Source organism: Salvelinus alpinus, chromosome 1 (assembly GCF_045679555.1).
Source record: "Salvelinus alpinus chromosome 1, SLU_Salpinus.1, whole genome shotgun sequence".
NCBI classification, from domain to species: Eukaryota; Metazoa; Chordata; class Actinopteri; order Salmoniformes; family Salmonidae; genus Salvelinus; species Salvelinus alpinus.
This window is the reverse complement of record NC_092086.1, coordinates 50,268,970-50,288,706: the sequence shown is the minus strand read 5'-3', so window position 1 is coordinate 50,288,706 and position 19,737 is coordinate 50,268,970. Positions and strand designations below refer to the sequence as shown.

Below are 19,737 nucleotides of genomic sequence, written 5' to 3'. Positions count from 1 at the left end.
CCTACATGGAATAAAGTTGCAAATGATTTTGGTTTGGGTGACATCTGCTGTCGCAAATCAGAATTGGTTTCACTGGTCAGGATGCAGAAATTATAGGCACACTGAGTTTTCTCCTTTTCTGATTGACATTACAATTAAACATTATTCATTCTAATGGCTTTATTCTTTCTAAGTACTGTATTTCAAAACATGATCCTCAATCTGGGTTTAATTTGGAAGGTCAACGTCATGTATGAAGAGCATTAAATTGCCTCAATTTATGAAATACATTCTTGGCATACACAGTACCAGTCAAAAGTTTGGACACACCTACTCATTCAAAGGTTTTACTTTATTTTTTACTATTTTCTACATTGTAGAATAATAGTGAAGCCATCAAAACTATGAAATAACACATATGGAATCATGTAGTAACCAAAAAAGTGTTATACAAAATACATATTATATTTGAGATTCTTCAAAGTAGCCACCCTTTGCCTTGAGAGTGTACAATCTGTCATCAAGGCAAAGGTTGGCTACTTTGAAGAATATAATTTCATAGTTGTGATGTCTTGCTAGTATTCTACAATGTAGAAAATAGTCAAAATAAAGAAAAATCCTTGAATGAGTAGGTGTGTCTGAACCTTTGACTGGTACTGTATATAAAAAAAGCAATACAGGAACAAAACATTCAAACATGAACTGTACAGAGATTATCATTGAAGAACATCCTCAACTGGTCTTCGTTCTTGTCATGGAAGTGCAGGGATACAGAATCTTTTATAGTGTTTTTTTTCCATGGATGTTGATAGTCATAATGTATCACAGTTTATTCCAGTAACACATCCCATGGAGGTGTGTGGAAAATGGTGAGACAGCAATCCGTTACTGCTGAGAAACTTGGAACTCAACAAAGAAATTCTAGCAAAGCCTTAAAAGTGGCCTCTTCTCATTTGTCCCTTTCCCTAAAGTCGCAGATGTGTACGAGAAGAGTTTAAGACTTTGTCCACCAAAAATTATATACAATACCCCCCATTTTTTTGGCCAACAAAGACAGCCAACAAATATTGAAGTGATTATTGAAAAATGAATGAACAAAAAAACATTATTCGTGTAATGGAGTAGGGAATGTGTGTGTAGCTCTAAGCTCTCTCCTTCCTCTCCTACAAACTCGTTTTTCTCTCCTCATCATCCAGTTGCTCCTCAGTCCGGTCAGCACTGGCCAGCTTCCATGATTCCCTCCTTCTCGTGACCTTCGACCTCCACCTCTGCGTAGCTGGAGTGGAATCCCTGCTTCCTGAACTTCATGGATGGCCAGTAGCTGTTGCGTCGCTATTGAAATAAGATCATATAGGTCATTGTTTTAAAAGGTTAAAGAGAATGGGAGTAGAAGTCTACATTTAGCAGGACATAGACTGACAGAGCTGGTTGAATGTGAGCCCTGATAGTGTTACTAACCTGTAGGATGTAGAGTGGTGAGGCAGCAGAAGGATGAGAGTTGATGTAAAGAGCCAGCAGTGTCAGAGCCAGCAGTAGCACCAATGCAGCTACTACACCTGCTATAACTCCTGTGTGAGCTGACCCGTCGTGTTGTCTCGGAGGGCCTGTCTTCACGTCTAACCAGGAAAGAGAGACAGTGTACAATCAAACTCCTGTAACATAGCTCCATACACACAATTCAAAGGGAATCAACATCCACCCACCTTTACCATTGTATAGAATCACACGTTTTGTGTCATCTGCAGGAAGATCAAATGAATGTAGGATCAGTTTGAATATTGAGTAGTTAGGACTCAAACTGCTTCCATTGTTATTTTCCTGAACTCCATTTCTGTGCAATTTTTTTTTGCATGTTCTAAGAACACTCAGGCACTGGCTAAAAACAGACACTGAGCGCTAGAGCATTACTATGGCATCATTGTTCTTGCTCTGTTTAACACTGCTGCATGCACAGTTGAACTCTGATACTCTGATATAAACCCTCCCAGGCACACTCATTTACACACTTGACTCCGTGGCAGGGCCTTCTGGTAGGGGCCCCAGGGGAGTGGTGACCTCAGAGTCTGAGGGAACTGAAGGGTCAATGGAGCTGTCTGGTCCCCCCTTGGAATAATCCTCACAGGTGACATCTTTGGCCTGTCCATATAATGGATGAGAATTGTGGTTTTAACAGAGGAAGCTTAGACTGTGATTTACATTTGATGTACAGTACATGTAAAGTATATGAACGTTCATTGACATTGTCCAACTCTACCTCTTCTGAACAGGCGTAGTCCAGCCACTCCTGCCTGTGTCTGTCCATTCCGTCTGAGCACCTGAAACAGACACAGATATCAAACACAAAGAAACAAGGACTCCTTTATTCAGATAGGGATCTACACTCCTCTCCTGCTCACCTCTGGAGGACGTTGCACCAGGTACAGCCAGAGGTTAGGTTGGACGAGAGGCAGAGTTCACAGCTGTCATGCTGCAGACAGGCTGGACAGAGGGAGGGAGAGACAGAGAGACCTGGGTTTTGATTCTGTAGCGACATGATTGGCATTGGCATTAACATTATACTAAGCTGTGCCTGTGACTGGTTATTGAGGATGAAATGTCTGAGAGGCCTGTATGGGGGATAGAGATTAGATGCTTACTAGGCAATGCAGTGAACTCAAAGGCAGAGTTGTTGGTGATCTTAGTTGTATCGATGTCCACCCGATGGTACTCGTAGAGCCGACGTTGGGCATCTATGTGAGAGATATAATTTCAGATAATTTTAGCAAAAGTATTTGACATCAAAGACTTGCCAACCTGGATAACTGTGGGTTAGGGAACCCTTGCTGCTAACCTGAGGATTGAGGGGAAGGCAGGTTCACCATGAATGCATCTGACAACCCTGCCTTCACTTGGTGCTCAGCAGAACTTATCACCTCCACTGGCAAAGGTATCTAACAGAGTGAGAGAGACAGGTAGAGAAAAATGTACAGAGTGTGTCTGTGTTTAGATGGAATACATTCAAATCAGAGACGTGTTGTACAAGGTTCATAAGTCTGCATGTTGTGAGTCTCTCTCACATCTCTGTAGCTGAAGGTGATGGTCCCTGTGAGGTGCAGGGCAGCCTGGAAGGTGTATGCCCCCTCTGCCTCCCTCCCATGAAGTCTCACCCGCTCCCACTGCACCACAAACACCTCACCTGGGGTCAGTAAAGGACAGGTCGCACAGAGGTCAACCAAGGGTCAAAAGTCAAATAACAAGCGTTGTCTGAATGTTACTCTATGGCTTACCATTGTCCAGGTACTGCACAGTAGACTCCTTGGAGAAGCTGGGGTCAAAGTTGGCCATGAGGGGAGCGATGTACTGTGTTGCTGTCAGCATGCGGTGTGTGACCTCTCCCATGAAAATAAACCCTGAAGAAGGTCAGAGGTCAGGGTTCTATGGAGATGCATGGCAAGTGGCAACTGGTAGTTACAATAGTTCACTCCTTCTGTGCTTAACGTAAGTAACAAGCAGGAAGTAGAAAGGAAGAAATGTGATAAGTGGCTCCATCTGAGTATGAACAACTTGCCATGTGTCGGAAGAATAATGAAATGTACCTCCTGTTGCTATGGTAATCTGCCTCAAATAATGTCCGTAGAAGGGGAAGTCAAATGAGAGGGCAACCTTCTGGAATACGAGGAAGAGAGAGAGGGAGGGAAATTAAATGTGCATGAGCGTACGTGTGTGTGTGTGTGTGTGTGTGTGTGTGTGTGTGTGTGTGTGTGTGTGTGTGTGTGTGTGTGTGTGTGTGTGTGTGTGTGTGTGTGTGTGTGTGTGTGTGTGTGTGTGTGTGTGTGTGTGTGTGTGTGTGTGTGTGTGTGTGTGTGTGTGTGTGTGTGTGTGTGTGTAAGTGTATAACTCACCGCAGCCTGTCTGTGTGTATTGGACAAAATGCCATGCATTCTGACTTGGCCATGTTCTAGGTCGTTTAGATCTACCCAGAGTTCATCTGTGCGTTGGTCATCAGGGCCAAAACTACGCCATGTGTAATACCTACCAGCGTCCTCCTGTTATAGAAACAGTAGAGGTGAGTGCAAGAGGAGAAGTTGAGGGATGAGACGGGAGAGATAGAATAATGGTGTGAGGGGGGGTGGAGATGAGATGTTATAATGAACAGCAGGGTTAACAGTGAAAGCAACATTTGAAATCAGGCCCACATAAACAAACAAACACACAATCTACATTGAGTTCCAGTCTCCAGTTTATTACATAGTAGTATAACAAGAGAGGGATACTAAATATGAAGAATGCAGGGTGCATACTTAACAAGTTAAGGGGATACGCTTTTAGAAACCTTAGGATGTCCTTGAATGTCTTGGACTGTACATTTCAGCAGCAAGGTTGAAATGATTCACTGCAATTTGATTTGATCTACATTGTTCAACTCTTTTCAATATACCCTCTGCAGTCTAATGCGGTTCAACATTGATTTGTTTTATATAAAGCCAGCAGGGAGCAGTATTCTACCACCACAACTGGAACATGCAAATCTCACATTGACATACTGTACGTACAGTTGTTGCCCACACTAGTGTGTTGTTGGACCACTTCCCCAGCGCCACTCACCACTAAGTGTGTCATGTTGTCTGGTAGGGTGTCAATGGTCAGTCCTCCTCCCAGTACTTCCCTGGCCACCCTGGCGTCACCCAGCCACGGCTCTCTGGGGGACCTGTTTGATGGCTTCTCATGCTGCTGTCCATTCACATGATACCGCATCTCTGTCCAATACACAGTGAGTCAGTGACACAGATCAAGTCAGTGTCAGTCAGAAGGTGCATGTCAGAACCCACTCGGTCACATTATAAACAAATCAAGCATCTGCTTTAGGCAGAGTTGGGGAAGCTACTTCAAATTACTTCTCACTGGTGGAAGTTAAGCTACACTAAAGCTAGCCTTAAGAAAAATAGAGTTGATTTAACTAAAGTTACTTTGAAAAAGTAGTTCACTACATCAAAACTACTTTGTGAAAAATTATCATATCTAAATCTGAAATGTCATGGACTACAAATTGGAAGAACAGAACACTCTGGAGTCAGATGTTAACATAATGTATAATTTAGCCCATTAAACACAAATCAGTTTAAGGTGAGAATTAGGCAGGTCTGATGCTGAAAAAGAAAGGAAATTATTGCCTACATCACCCATATTTTCTTTTTGCAAAAAAACTTCAGTAGGTAGCTACACCCATGGCCGAAAAAAAAGTAATTCACTTCTGAAAACACTACCAGGATTAGAATTTTGCTAAACTATCACAAAGCTAATGCAAAATGTAGTTAAATTACTAGTTGAACTACATGTAGTTCACTACTCCCCAACCCTGGCTTTTGGTTACTGCATAGCCCTGAACCGAGTGTGTATTACTCGATGCAATGGTTTGGATATTGTGGGCTGAAAGTGAACATAGCATTAACATATCTCTGGCCATGAGGGAATGCTGGCATGCATTTAAACTTTAAACTCCTTTTTTCCTACAACTGCACCTGCACGCACCCATGCATGCACTCACACACACACACACACACACACACACACACACACACACACACACACACACACACACACACACACACACACACACACACACACACACACACACACACACACACACACACACACACACACACACACACACACACACACACACACACACACACACACACACACACACACGATGTGTGTTGGCTGGACCACAGTCTAATCACAATACAACAAACTAGAAAGGCCTTGAGGATTTCTTGTTTGTCTGCCGCTTTGCTTTTCTCTCCTCCTCCTCCTCTCCTTGTCTTGCATATCCCATGGACTGCAATGTTCTGTCTCTTGGATCCAAAGTTGTGAGCCGTTCCCAAAGCTACTTACAACACAGCATATGTTCCACAACATTCTGCTAAAACATTATCCAAACAAATAACTCAATGTGGATTTGAAATCATCTGGGATTAGGAGGGACCAATCTCTGAGGACCTCTGTGGTTATCAGATAACACATGTCCCCACATCACTCTGCTTGAGGCCACAATGCATCTGGTTATTCTGCTTCTTAGGCCGGAGCCACATAGAGATTTTGTGTTTGGAAATTACAGAAATGATCGATTCAACAAGAATGCATATACGATTTCATCCGTTTTTAATTTTCCATGTGTGGCCGTAGCCTCATTCAGGTTTTGATTGCACGTTGTGATGTAGAGCCCCCCCACTGGACATTTTGTTTAGTTGCGTCTGGTTGTTTTTCTTTTAAAGTACTTTGAGTAGGGGGGTGAAAGCAGAAAGTGTTTTGTTCTGTTTGGGACATTTCTCAGTGCAGTCTGGTCATGATCTGTTGCTGTCATTTTTGTTTTTTGTTCGTTAATCGCATGGCAATCGCTTGTGAGTTATTGAGATGGTTAGTTGCCAGTTCATCTAGCTAAGTCATGAGGTGTTTTACATGAGTGGTGCTGGAGATGTTGTCTATGTGTGGTGCTGGAGATGTTGTCTATGCTAGCTACATTCCATTGTTAGTTCTGCTGCCTGTCGCCATCCGGTGTCATACAGATGCTGGCTAGCATTGTTTGCAACATCCAAGCCTTCTCGTTTATATGTCAGCAGTGTTGTGTTTTATGTGCCCAGAACATTGTCCATGCATTAGATTTTTTATTGTCAGTTTCTGTATACAGTTGTGAGATAAAGTTGTACATCAAGCTTTATTTTCAAAACTTGACTGCTGACATGCACGTGTTTGAGGGATTGTATTAATTACACAAATGATCAAAATACTAAAATATACAGTTGAAGTCAGAAGTTTACATACACCTTAGTTCAGTTTTTCACAATTCCTGACATTTAATCCGGTTTTAGGTCAGTTAGGATCACCACTTTATTTTAAGAATGTGAAAGGTCAGAATAATAGTAGAGAGAATGATTTATTTCAGCTTTTATTTCTTTCATCACATTCCCAGTGGGTCAGAAGTTTACATACACTCAATTAGTATTTGGTAGCATTGCCTTTAAATTGTTTAACTTGGGTCAAACGTTTCGGGTAGCCTTCCACAAGCTTCCCACAATAAGTTGGGTGAATTTTGGCCCATTCCTCCTGACAGAGCTGGTGTAACTGAGTCAGGTGTGTAGTCTTCCTTTCTCGCACACGCTTTTTCAGTTCTTGTGGAGAACTACAATTTTTTTCTGAGGTCTTGGCTGATTTCTTTTGATTTTCCCATGATGTCAAGCAAAGAGGCACTGAGTTTGAAGGTAGGCCTTGAAATACATTCACAGGTACACCTCCAATTGACTCAAATGATGTCAACTAGCCTAACAGAAGCTTTTAAAGCCATGACATAATTTTCTGGAATTTTCCAAACTGTTTAAAGGCACAGTCAACTTAGTGTATGTAAACTTCTGACCCACTGGAATTGTGATACAGTGAATTATAAGTGAAATAATGAAAACAATTGTTGGAAAAATGACTTGTGTCATGCACAAAGTAGACTTCCTACCCGACTAGCCAAAACTATAGTTTGTTAACAAGAAATTTGTGGAGTGGTTGAAAAACGAGTTTTAATGACTCCAACCTAAGTGTATGTAAACTTCCGACTTCAACTGTACATATACATATGAGATATATAAATATGAGATGAGTAATGCCAGATATGTAAACATTAAGTGACTAAGATACTGTAGAATAGTATAGAATACAGTATATACATATGAGATGAGTAATGGCAGATATGTAAACATGATTAAAGTGACTAGTGTTCCATTCCTTAAAGTGGCCAGTGATTTATAGTGTATGCCTATAGGCAGCAGCCTCTAACGTGCTAGTGTTGGCTGTTTAACAGTCTGATGGCCTTGAGATAGAAACTGTTTTCAGTCTCTCGGTCCCAGCTTTGATGCACCTGTACTGACCTTGCCTTCTGGATGATAGGGGGTGAACAGGCGGTGGCTCAGATGGTTGATGTCCTTGATGATCTTTTTGGCCTTCCTGTGACATTAGGTGATGTAGGTGTCCTGGAGGGCGGGTAGTTTGCCCCCGGTAATGCGTTGGGCAGACCGCACCACCCTCTGGAGAGCCTTGCTGTTGCGGGCGATGCAGTTGCCATACCAGACGGTGATACAGCCTGACAGGATGCTTTCAATTGTGCATCTGTAAAAGTTTGTGAGGGTTTTAGGTGAAAGCCAAATTTCTTTAGCCTCCTGATGTTGAAGAGGCTCTGTTGCACCTTCTTCACCACACTGTGTGGGTGGTCCATTTCAGTTTGTCAGTGATGTGTATGCCAAGGAACTTCAAGCTTTCCACCTTCTCCACTGCGGTCCCGTCGATGTGGATAGGGGGTTGCACCCTCTGCTGTTTCCTGAAGTCCTCGATCATCTCCTTTGTTTTGTTGACGTTGAGTGAGAGGTCGTTTTCCAGGCACCACACTCACAGAGCCCTCACCTCCTCCCTGTAGGCTGTCTCGTCATCGTTGGTAATCAAGTCTACTACTGTTGTGTCGTCTGCAAACTTGATGATTGAGTTGGAGGCGTGCTAGGCCACGCAGTCATGGGTGAACAGGGAGTACAGGAGGGGGCTGAGCATGCACCCTTGTGAGGCCGCAGTGTTGAGGATCAGACCCAGAGCCTCAAGCTTAATGATGAGTTTGGAGGGTATTATGGTGTTGAATGCTGAGCTATAGTCAATAAACAGCATTCTTACATAGGTATTCCTCTTGTCCAAATGGGATAGGGCAGTGTGCAAAGTGATGGCGATTGCATCGTCTGTGGATCTACTGGGGCGGTAAGCAAATTGAAGTTGGTCTAGGGTGGCAGGTACGGGGCGATAGTCATTAAATCCAGTTACCTTTGCCTTTTTGGGTACAGGAACAATGGTGACCATCTTGAAGCATGTGGGGACAGCAGACTAGGATAGGGAGATATTGAATATGCCCATAAACACACCAGCCAACGTTGACTATCTCACTTATTGTCAACGTCATCATGACATGATGAGTTTTTAACTGATGAACTGGCTTTCCTGATCCAGACAGCTTCAATGTTGCGCAAATTTTAGGAATTTTCCGTTCGACTCTGAAAGAGGGGTTGTGTTCATGATGTCACATTTACTATATAAACGTAACCGCACGTGTTGTTTATTTCAAACAGAGTGTCTCTTCTAACCCTAAATTTGGGCGCCTTCCTGTACTATATACGTTTACTGTTTTGTCTCTTGCTTTCAGTAGACGAAAGGAAGTTTTTCGAATATCGGTAAACATATGGCAAACAAAAAAGCAAAGAGATTCCATCTGTGAATCTCACTCTTCCCGGTGGAATCACCATGAACATGCCGTGGTCAGCGCGGCTGCTGCACATTTTCTCTGGAAATAACTGGTGTTGAGCAGGTCAAACTGAGTTGGGTAACAGGCGGGTAACTCAGTCTGCAGTCTGGTCACGTTTGAATGTTCTTACTAGATCAGAGAGAGAAAGAGATGTTGGTTGTAATCGTATACCGCGTGTGATAGAACTCCAACTCAGAACATGGCAGTTTTTGTTACCCGATTTTGTTGCTGCTCCGACTGGGTGGAATCAACCCTGGCTGGTACAAACAGGCGTTCATTTCATATAAACGGCCCTTTTCTGAATCAAATCACTTCAATCATTTAAACTCCTCAGAACGTTTAGGTATAGCTAACCCTAAGTGAATAATCTGGTGCTTGACTAACACTAGCCAGCAGTTTGTGTCCGTGTGGCTTGTCTCTGCTTCTGAAAAGAAGCCTATGTTTAGCATATAAATAGAAAGCTAAACCAAACACTGAAATAACCTGCAAGTGGAATGTGTGTTTGGCAATGATCTGATTCTATGGTGGACATAAGTGTTTGTGTGGGTGGGTAGGAGACATAAAGTAGGTGTTGGTGATATAACTTATTGGTTAAGTTGGCATACCTCACACACTAAAATTAGTAGACTGAGGAAAAACACAGGCCAGCTGCTCAAACCATGAACGTGTATTCATTCACAACACCTCAAAATGTGGTTCTAGTGATCACTTCACCAGCGATTAGTGATATTCTAATCCAAAGCCCTCATCAAACCACGGCCACAGATGAGTATTACTAGCAATGTGTTGACCATACTGGCACCACCCATAATTGTCAGGGCTCATTTTGTCTGATATTTGCACACCCTCCGAATATGATATTTCGTCTTGATGTGCTATCTTTTGTTTGATTACGGCATCAATGAAACATGACTGCTGAATATGGAGATGGGCTTTGGAAAATAGACTGCGTAAAATACAAGGTGGTCATTGTTGCAAGGTGCCTCTTACGTTATGTAAAACATAGCAACAGAAATGCATTGCCACAACATGGATAGCTTTATTCTATCTGAAGGGAGGGGTGTGGAGGGAGTAGGGCTGTAGTTGGCCAGCTCTGATCAGTTAAGTGGTCTAGAATAAAACTCTCAAGGCCATCGGTACTTAAATCACTGGCTTATCACCAAGCCAACAAGAGTGGCCTGCCCATCTAGAGGATTCTGATAAGAGGGCAGGAGGTGGAGGAAGAGGTGCCACTTCCAAAAGGACTGTTGTGGTAAAGAGTCGCGCTTCCATCCGGACTGTTTACCATGTGTTCCGTCCTGCTAGTAGGATGATTGCTGAGAGAAGGGAGTGAAGAGGGTTTAAGTGCAGCTAAGGTTCATCTAACGCCCCTCATCTCAAATAGACTCAGGCGATCAGGGGTTTATCACTCCATCATATTTGTAAATCGTAAATGTCTTATTTTGTCAACGTTATCATTTGAGAATCTTACATGGTATGCTTTTATTGGCTCTAGCAGAGGTCTATTTCAAAGGAAATGTTCAGTCATATATATTTTCTATATCACTAAAACATAATGACCACTATCTTGCAAGCATGTACTACACTGTCCCACTGGATGCAATTGTGCTGAAGGCTCTTACATCCCATAACTGATATAGATCCTATAAATCACTGTAAGTTAAATTCCTATTCATTCTATAGCCTGGTCCCAGATCTGTTTGTGCTTCTGCCTACTCCATTGTCAAGACAAACATATGTTTGTGCTTTGCTCACGGGCACATCGGCAGGTCTTTCAGCTAGTCAGCTCGGGTATTCGAACCAGCGACCTTTCAGTAATTGTCCCAACACTCTTAACCGGTAGGCTACCTACTGCCTGCTTGGCAAGCGAGCAGAAACAAACAGACTAGCACCAAGGCTAGTAATTATATGGCATAACTCTACAGACTATTATACCCAGAGCAGGGGGAGAACAATTAAATACATCAAGAGGCTTCAAGTCGAGATGAGGAGTATATAGAGGGCTGTGAAGGGGGAGATAGGAAATGGAGGGGACTAAAAAAAATATTAAAGAGTGTGAGAGGCCTGTGATAGTGGGTAGTGTCACAAGGGAGATTTGGTCCGAGATTGTTTTGTATCCTTGCTCTTCTTTTTGAGGAGAAGTACCGAGACCGTCTGTGGTGCCTTCTACTATTACAACTTTTTTTTTTACCCCCTTTTTCTCCCCAATTTCGTGGTATCCAATTGTTAGTCGTTACTGTCTTGTCGCTACAACTCCCGTACGGCCTCGGGAGAGACGAAGGTCGAGAGCCATGCGTCCTCCGAAACACAACCCAACCAAGCCACACTGCTTCTTAACACAGCGCACATCCAACCCGGAAGCCAGCCGCACTAATGTGTCAGAGGAAACACCGTACGCCTAGCGAACTGGTCAGCGCGCACTGCACCCGGCCCGCCACAGGAGTCACTAGTGCGCGATGAGACAAGGATATCCCTAACGGCCAAACCCTCCCTAACCCGGACAACGCTAGGCCAATTGTGCATCGCCCCATGGACCTCCCGGTCGCGGCCGGCTGCGACAGAGCCTGGGCAACTTTTAAAAGTATGTTGAAAGCCCAACTGACTTCCCCCCCTGCCGACCTCTCGACCCCACAGTCTGGGAACCACTGATGTATTGGAATGCCTGATGACAGAGGAGAAATAGGATATGACAAGTGAGAATACCATTATAACATAAACACCTCCTCTGTTATAATATAAGGCCCACACTGAGTGTCTGGCCTGCTTAAACACAGGCAACTGTCACTTAGTCACAGGCCTCAGGCTTTCATTTCATTTTAATTGTCTAAAACAGAGGTCAGGTCTGCAGAAAAACTATACCACACCCTCTCTCAACATGGTCAAGTCTAAACTACAGCTCATAGGCCGATAGACAGTCAAAAAGTCTTCTGGCCTGAGCACTAAAATAACCCTGATGCTAAGAAACCACTCAGCCCATATTTCCAGGCCGGTTTCCGTGAGTGGTCTGTCAGACCGGGGGTGAGAGGGCACACCCTTTCCTGCATGGGAGTGGCTGCCAGGGCTGGCTCGGGATCAGCCGGATGCCACACTACTTCCACAGTTCAACTCAATGTGGCCGATCATATGAATATGAATGCCTTCTTTTTTTAAATTTTTGCACTGACTCTATACACACTCACTGAACTCTACACACTCACTCACACTGACGTTCTAGCACATGCACTTAATTTGCTCACACACACATAACACGCACACTGACACTCTGTCATCATATATCCTGATGCCTGGTCACCTTACTCCTATACATATCTACCTCTATCACTCTTGTATCCCTGCAGATTGTAAATATGATATAGGCACTGACCCTGTGTATAGCGTACTTACTTTCCAGTGTTCTTGTTTCTATTTCCTGTGTGTTTTTGTTCTACTTTATTTTATAGTACTACATTGATATTGGTTACTGCATTAGGAAATAGCTTCCAATAAAGGCATTTCACTGTACTTGTGCACGTGACAATAAAAGCTTGAAACTACAAACCCACAGCAAATGATCATTGATACCTGAATTAAAAAGTTGCTAAATATTGCTAAATATTTTTTCTTCAGCCATTCTTATGGATTATTGAAATGTATGTTGATTATTAGGCTTTGTGACCAGGTCATGGCATTGCCTGCATCTTGCCTATGCCGTTCTGTACCATCCCTCATTCGTATATCTTTATGTACATATTCTTTATCACTTTACACTTGTGTGTATAAGGTAGTAGTTGTGGAATTGTTAGGTTAGATTACTCGTTGGTTATTACTGCATTGTCGGAACTAGAAGCACAAGCATTTCGCTACACTCGCATTAACATCTGCTAACCATGTGTATGTGACAAATAAAATTTGATTTGATTTGATTTGAATTTTATACCTAATTTCATGCAATTCAAATGTGATAACTAATTTCCATGAGGCGGAGAGAAAAAGTATCAGTTTTACACTTTGTGTATTCTATTATTCTAACTCTCAACATTAAGTTGAGACCCAACTGAGTTCCTAAAAAAATAGATATTTATTTTTTATTGGTCCGCGGGCCTACAAAAAGGGCCTGCAGGCCACCAGTTGCCCATCCCTGCTTTACACTGACACATACTGCATGCACCCACACCCACACACAACAGCTGCAGTGGTAATTGTAGAGTCAGAACCACAAGAGGAACAACCACCATCCAGAATGCCAACAGAAAGTGACTGTGAAGAGTCTGAAAAACTTGCATGCAGCTAATCAAGCAACATTTCTTCACGTTATAACTTGAACACATTACTCATATCAGTCAAATAAGACTTGGTGGGTGGCATAATACCCGAAAACGTATATGATAAAGCTTATAAGGTAGCAGGTGTTATTCTGAAACAAGAGATTTTACATTTTGAAAAAACACCAAGATCTCTTCTATGAAAACAAGAGAGCAGTGATGACCTCATACTTCCTTTGTTATGGTGAAACCCAAACTCTCAGTGGATGAGGTAAAGGAATTAATTCTGGTTTTCATTGTACGATAAGACAAAGCCCATAACGAACTAAGTCAGGCATCTCAATGAAGATCAGTGCTGAACCATGTCTTATTCCCCAATGCCAACATCACACCTCATCATCCAGAAAATCACTTTCTTTAACTATGCCAAAGAATCGTTAAAGGGCAAATCTACCACTTTTCAACCTCATTTTCATTATTTCCAGCACAATACCATTTCTACATATGTGAAAATGGAGCATTTCTATGCTTTGTAGAATTTTTTTGAAAGTTATAATGTCCTAGCCGATGACATCGTCAAAGTAAAAATACTTTAAAAACGGTGATTTTCAAACACTATGAGATACACAGTGACATGGGAGCAATAAAATACCCCCCTCTGGCTAGTAACAAGGTTTTGAAAATCACTGTTTTAATTTGTTTCTTTTAATCCTACTCTGTGATGTCACAGATAACCATATTTTAGGACGTTTCTTCTTATCTCTTTAACCACAGATCATAGAAACGTGATGTAGACACGTATGTAGACACTGGTATGGTGCTGGAGATAATGAATATGAGGTTGAAAAGTGGCAGGATTCCTTTAGGATTTTTAGGTTCTTTGTCTCCCTCCCTGCTCCTCTATCCCTACTTCACGGATCCTTCTGTTCTCTTGAAACTTGCCAGAAGCGTCTGTATAGATGTCACAATGACCCTTGCTGTTGCAGATCAAAATCTCCACGACAGTGACATCACATCTATGGATGTCAGCCACACAGATATTTAGTATATCCAGATTTATCCTTTCCATTTTTTTTTCTGTTCAGACTTGGCCCCAGCATGGCTGGACCAGACACAAGTCATTTGTTAAGTGAAATTCTCAACAGGACAAAGAACAGAGAGCCAAGCTCTGAGGTCAGCAGCCTCACAATTCATTTTCATCCCTCAAGCTGTGTTTTCATAGTCTGGTTTAGATGCTGCAGAAAGCTCTCGAGGGTAGCTCCACTTGATCCTATTTCAAACAGCTTTTTTTTACACTGCATGTAAAAAATAAAATAATCTAATTTTATGCTGTGTAAGATAAACACGAAAAGCAATTAATTTAGCTCAGTGAAGAGCTGTTGTTGTTTTGAAGGTGGTAGGTAGTATCAGGGAAGGAGAATGGGATGCATCTGCCTTGCCTCAAGGAATTTTGGAGCAAAACAAAGGTCACGAGAGGAAGACAGTCAGCAAAGAGTACTAGTGAAATAAAATAGGAATTGGGAGCAGAGATTTGGCTAATAAGGGTTACAGGATTTATTGAAAAGTGAGGAGATCATAGAAAGAAGAGTGCAGTGGTGGGACAGTGGTGGAGACAAATCGAATTACTCAATCTCTGATAAAAGGCTTTATATGGCTAGGAGGAGAAACACATCGCAATGCGTCCCCCTCCATCGGTCCACAAGCATTCCTGTCACACCCCAAGCACACAGAAATGCATACACTTTCAACACACATACATACAAACACACATGTAATATGTCATTGTTGTACTGTATGTGTGTCTATAGTTTTGTTCAATGTTGTGTCTGAAACTTTTTCCCCCCTGCTGCTGTTGAACCAGGTGTCTTTTGAAAAATAGATTTTATCTCAATGAGAAAGACCTGGATAAATAAAGGATAAAAAAAACACACACGACTCATCAAGCTACCACCTTTTTGCCTACATTCACCAACAGTTTTTTCTCTCTGTCTGTTCACCTCTCCTTTCCCACCCTGGACTGCCTGACTTTTAGGCTAGCAGAGTGGCAGGGAGAAATATGTCCAAATCTAATGTTAGGCAGAAGCAATGTTGTTTTGTGGGTTGTTATTCTCAGTCATTTGCACGTTTCTGGAACATGGCGTTGTTTATGGTCACACTTTCATTGCAAACTAGGAACTAACTTTTCTGCACAAACAAAGAGTATGAGGGGATGTCCGTTTCCAAACACAATCATGAACGTGTACCATTTCCCTTATATAAGTAAATGAGTAAAAACAGTGTCTTCAAAGACATCTGTACGTAGGTTATTGAAGCCCTGAAATATCAAATAAAAAAGAATGCCAAAACGCTCACAGCTTTTCTTTAATGTTAAATACAAAAGTTGTTATTATTCCATGTGATCATAAGTTGTTGTGACATCTTAGGATGGAAGTGTGAGAGCCATGAAGGGGAAAGAGAGATGGACAGATGTAAATGGCATACATTATGTCAATAAAAAATTATTCTGGAAGTAAAAAAAAGGGAGAGAAGCGCCTGGATGAGGTGATATTGTACGGCAGAAAATACAACACCTGAGTGACCCGAAGAGAGGCTGTGTGAAGCAATGGGGGCTGCTGATGGGAGAACGGCTCATAATAATGGCTGGAACGTAGCGAATGGAATGGCGTCAAACATGGGAACCATGTGTTTGATGTATTTGATACCATTCCACTAACTCTGCTCTAGCCATTACCGCAAGCCCATCCTCCCCAATTTAGGTGCCACCAACTTCCAGTGGTATGAAGAGAGTGATGCATGGGGAAAATGAGGAGAGAAGGAGGGAGGAGACAACAGGTGAAAAAAGGTGATGAAGTACACTGAGACAAGAGAATCAGGATGGAAAACACAGGAGAGGTAGGGGAGAAAGAAAAGCTTACCTGTTTGTTGCTGAGCCCAAACTCTCCCCAACTCTGCCTGGGAGAGAAAGATGAGCAGCAGCACACTGAGACACATGTTGTTCAGCAACAACAAAAACACACAGCTCTCTCTTCACTCTCTCTTCCTTCTTCTCCTTCTCTTCTCTTTCAACAACGGAGTTTCTCCTGGTCCCAGTCACCCTGTAGCTCCCTCTCCTCTCCCTCCCTCACGTGCTCTCTCCACTTACACACTCGCTCTCCCTCTACAACACCCTCTCAATGCTGTTCTTCCGTTGCCATGGTGATTACAAAGACAGAGGGATGATAAGGCATAGCAGCTGAGGAGATGAAAGTGTTCTCTCTCTCTCTCTCCCTGCATGTCCTGCCTCTCTCATGTTTTATATCCATTCTCTTTGCTTTGATGTGCCCCAGTCTCTGTCTCTCTCCTTCCATATTTGGACTTGGATTCTAGTGAAATCATCTTGAATCTCTGTCTTATCTCTGAGGGAACTCAATAGTAGATGCCATACCATGGCATCTCCTGGCCTTGGACAATGATATAGTACCTCTGTGTTCAGACATGGCTGCTGCAGAGAATTAAATGAACACAGTAAAAACAGTACAATCTCTTCACGGAATCTGTCGATTGACCTTCTGGTTATAAACTGCTGTGAAGAACAAGCAGTTAACAGTGTTTCTAACCATACAGCCACCATACCAGATAATTACCACAATGACATATACATGTACTGTCCATAAGCACTTTAGTTTTGGTATTCCATGCCCACTGCTATGAATGTTCATCTGGTCAATACAAAACAAACATATTGTCTGAGTATTGAGCATACATTTTGTGTGTCATATGAAAAAGGGCATGTCTTGTTTTGTTTGGCTATGGTTTAATTTCCAGGCACATGCGATAGCAGTTTTGTCTGTTATACTGGTCAAATAAGCTTTCCTTTACAAGCACTGTGTGGTTGTCTCCACCATCACTCCACTTCTCTCTCAGCTGTTCCATTACAATCAGTTCCACTTTGAGAAATCAGGCTAGAGAACGCTGGTGAGGAAATGACAGTTGAGACTTTTCAAGGTTCACTGCTGGGAAATGTAGCCTACATACTAGGGCTAGGGACATATTTCGTAGGGCATGATACTCAGAATGTCATTGAACATTGGAATGTTACAATAGAGCTGACTATTCTCTTGCACAATGAAAAGATAAATCTCGGTTTTACTGTAAACAGATTTCTATGAGCCTGTTCTGAATAAGCTCCCACAATTTAATTTGCTTACACTGGTCTCTACTGGTCATCTGGGGAACTACAGCATTAATAGAGGAAGAGACTTGAATTGTAAGTGACTCGCATTCTGCTGCGGGTCATTCAGCCTTTTCCACGAGTCAGTCAGATTCAAAGAGGTCAATAACATGTTGGATCTGGATGTCAAAATACAAACCTCTGAAGAATGTTCTGCTGTTCCAGTGTCATTCATTTCAACCCAAACTATTTCTCATGTTCAGCTCCTCTCCTGTATCACTAACAACCACTCAGTTCTGTACTCTTTCCCTCTCATTTAACACAGCTCTCTCTCTCCATCTTCCTCATTCTCTCTTTTTTTAATAGCCTTTTTACCTCCCTCTTTCTCTCTTCCCCAGCTCTCTCCCTGTCACCCTGTCTCTCTCTCTCCATTTTTATGTTCCTCATGTATCTGTAAATCTGATCCTCCTGTGTTGTGCAGACGGCTGGGTAAATATTGGCTCTGTGTTCTGGATGCGGTGTGTGTGTGTGTGTTTCTGAAAGTAATCAGATTACATTACAAAATGTGGGTAATCCAAAAATTACGTTACTGATTACAATTTTGGACAGGTAACTAGTAACTAACAGATTACATTTAGAAAGTAACCTACCCAACCCTACACACACACACACACACACACACACACACACACACACACACACACACACACACACAGTGGACTAAGGCACTGCATCTCTATGCTGGAGGCATCACTACAGACCCTGGTTCGATTCCAGGCTGTATCACAACCGGCCATGATTGGGAGTCCCATAGGGCGGCGCACAATTGACCCTTTTGGAAAGGTAACTAGTAACTAACAGATTACATTTAGAAAAGCAACCTACTCAACCCTGCACACACACACACGCAGCGGTCTGAGGCACTGCTTCTCAGTGCTAGAGGCATCACTACAGACCCGGGTTCGATTCCAGGCTGTATCACAATCGGCCGTAAATGGGAGTCCCGTAGGGCGGCGCACAATTGACCCAGCGTCGTCCGGGTTTGGCCGAGGTAGGCCGTCCTTGTAAATAAGAATTTGTTCTTAACTGACTTGTCTAGTTAAATAAAAGTTAAATAAAAATAAAATAAAACATACACTTTATAGTTACAGGGGGTGGAGCAATGTTCTAGTAGCTCTACCCTATTAAACACTTACTCAGAACATTGACTAGAATACCTCTGGTGACTTGGCTTTCTATTAGGGGGTATAGCTCAGTGGTAGAGCATTTGACTGCAGATCAAGAGGTCCCCGGTTCAAATCCGGGTGCCCCCTCATTTTCTTTGATACATATCAATCACAGGTCTAATAGTTATTAACAATGGTGGGTTAGTGAATGGTGTCTAACTGGGCAGGTAAGGCCAACATAAACATGGGCCCGATTCCGACCCGAGTTAAGGGCGCGTAAATGGGGTTTAATTCCCTTTCTATGCAGTTCTCTCTCTACGTGTATTCTGACCTTGAATTTAAGGTTGAGAATAGCATGCTGTTCACCTGCTATTTGTTTTGGGTGGAGATGAAATAAATGTGTGGTGGAAATGTGTCTATAGATATCCGGACTCTGACCTTGACTTAATTCCCTAATAATTCCACTGTCTTTGCGCAGAAGGAAACAATGAATAAGGTCTAGAGAACCTAGCGGTTCCAAGTGGAAAAAGCATCTACTGTAATATTTTCTGATAGAAATACAGTAACACCATTCTTCATGCACTGTAATTTACAACTTGATAAGAGCTGTTAATAAGAGCCGTTGATAAGAGCTGTTAATAAGAGCTAGGTAAATGAGTAATCCGTTTGGATAAGGGAATTGTAAATATAAACGACACTTCTTTTAGAAATATTTTACCTTATTATCGCGAGACAAATGTTGAACCAGTCATATGGTTGCACACTGAAGCATATCAACATATCAACTTTCCCACAGTGAAGTTTCTGAAATGCTGTGCCATTATGCAGAATATAAATTGTACAGCATTTTATTGAAACTTGCAGGGATGGGTACTCTCGAATGTCTTAATTAGAGGCTACACC

The 19,737-nt window shown here is 42.4% G+C and overlaps 1 protein-coding gene and 1 non-coding gene across 2 annotated transcripts; one reads left to right on the top strand and one right to left on the bottom strand.

Moving 5' to 3' along the window:
* Positions 1 to 139: 139 nt before the first annotated feature.
* Positions 140 to 16,629, bottom strand: LOC139579112 (plexin domain-containing protein 1-like). The gene is made up of 14 exons (XM_071407398.1): positions 16,434 to 16,629; positions 4,564 to 4,715; positions 3,861 to 4,004; positions 3,555 to 3,624; positions 3,246 to 3,368; positions 3,036 to 3,154; positions 2,810 to 2,909; positions 2,616 to 2,708; positions 2,376 to 2,457; positions 2,234 to 2,294; positions 1,986 to 2,115; positions 1,683 to 1,718; positions 1,438 to 1,595; positions 140 to 1,311 (listed from the first exon to the last, which is right to left on the bottom strand). Exons 1-14 carry the CDS (start codon positions 16,507 to 16,509, stop codon positions 1,192 to 1,194), a joined length of 1,464 nt encoding a protein of 487 aa, XP_071263499.1. The 5' UTR covers positions 16,510 to 16,629; the 3' UTR covers positions 140 to 1,191.
* A 2,280-nt stretch (positions 16,630 to 18,909) lies between these two features.
* On the top strand, positions 18,910 to 18,981 carry trnac-gca (transfer RNA cysteine (anticodon GCA)). The gene has a single exon. It is a non-coding gene; the product is annotated as a tRNA-Cys (tRNA).
* Positions 18,982 to 19,737: the final 756 nt, after the last annotated feature.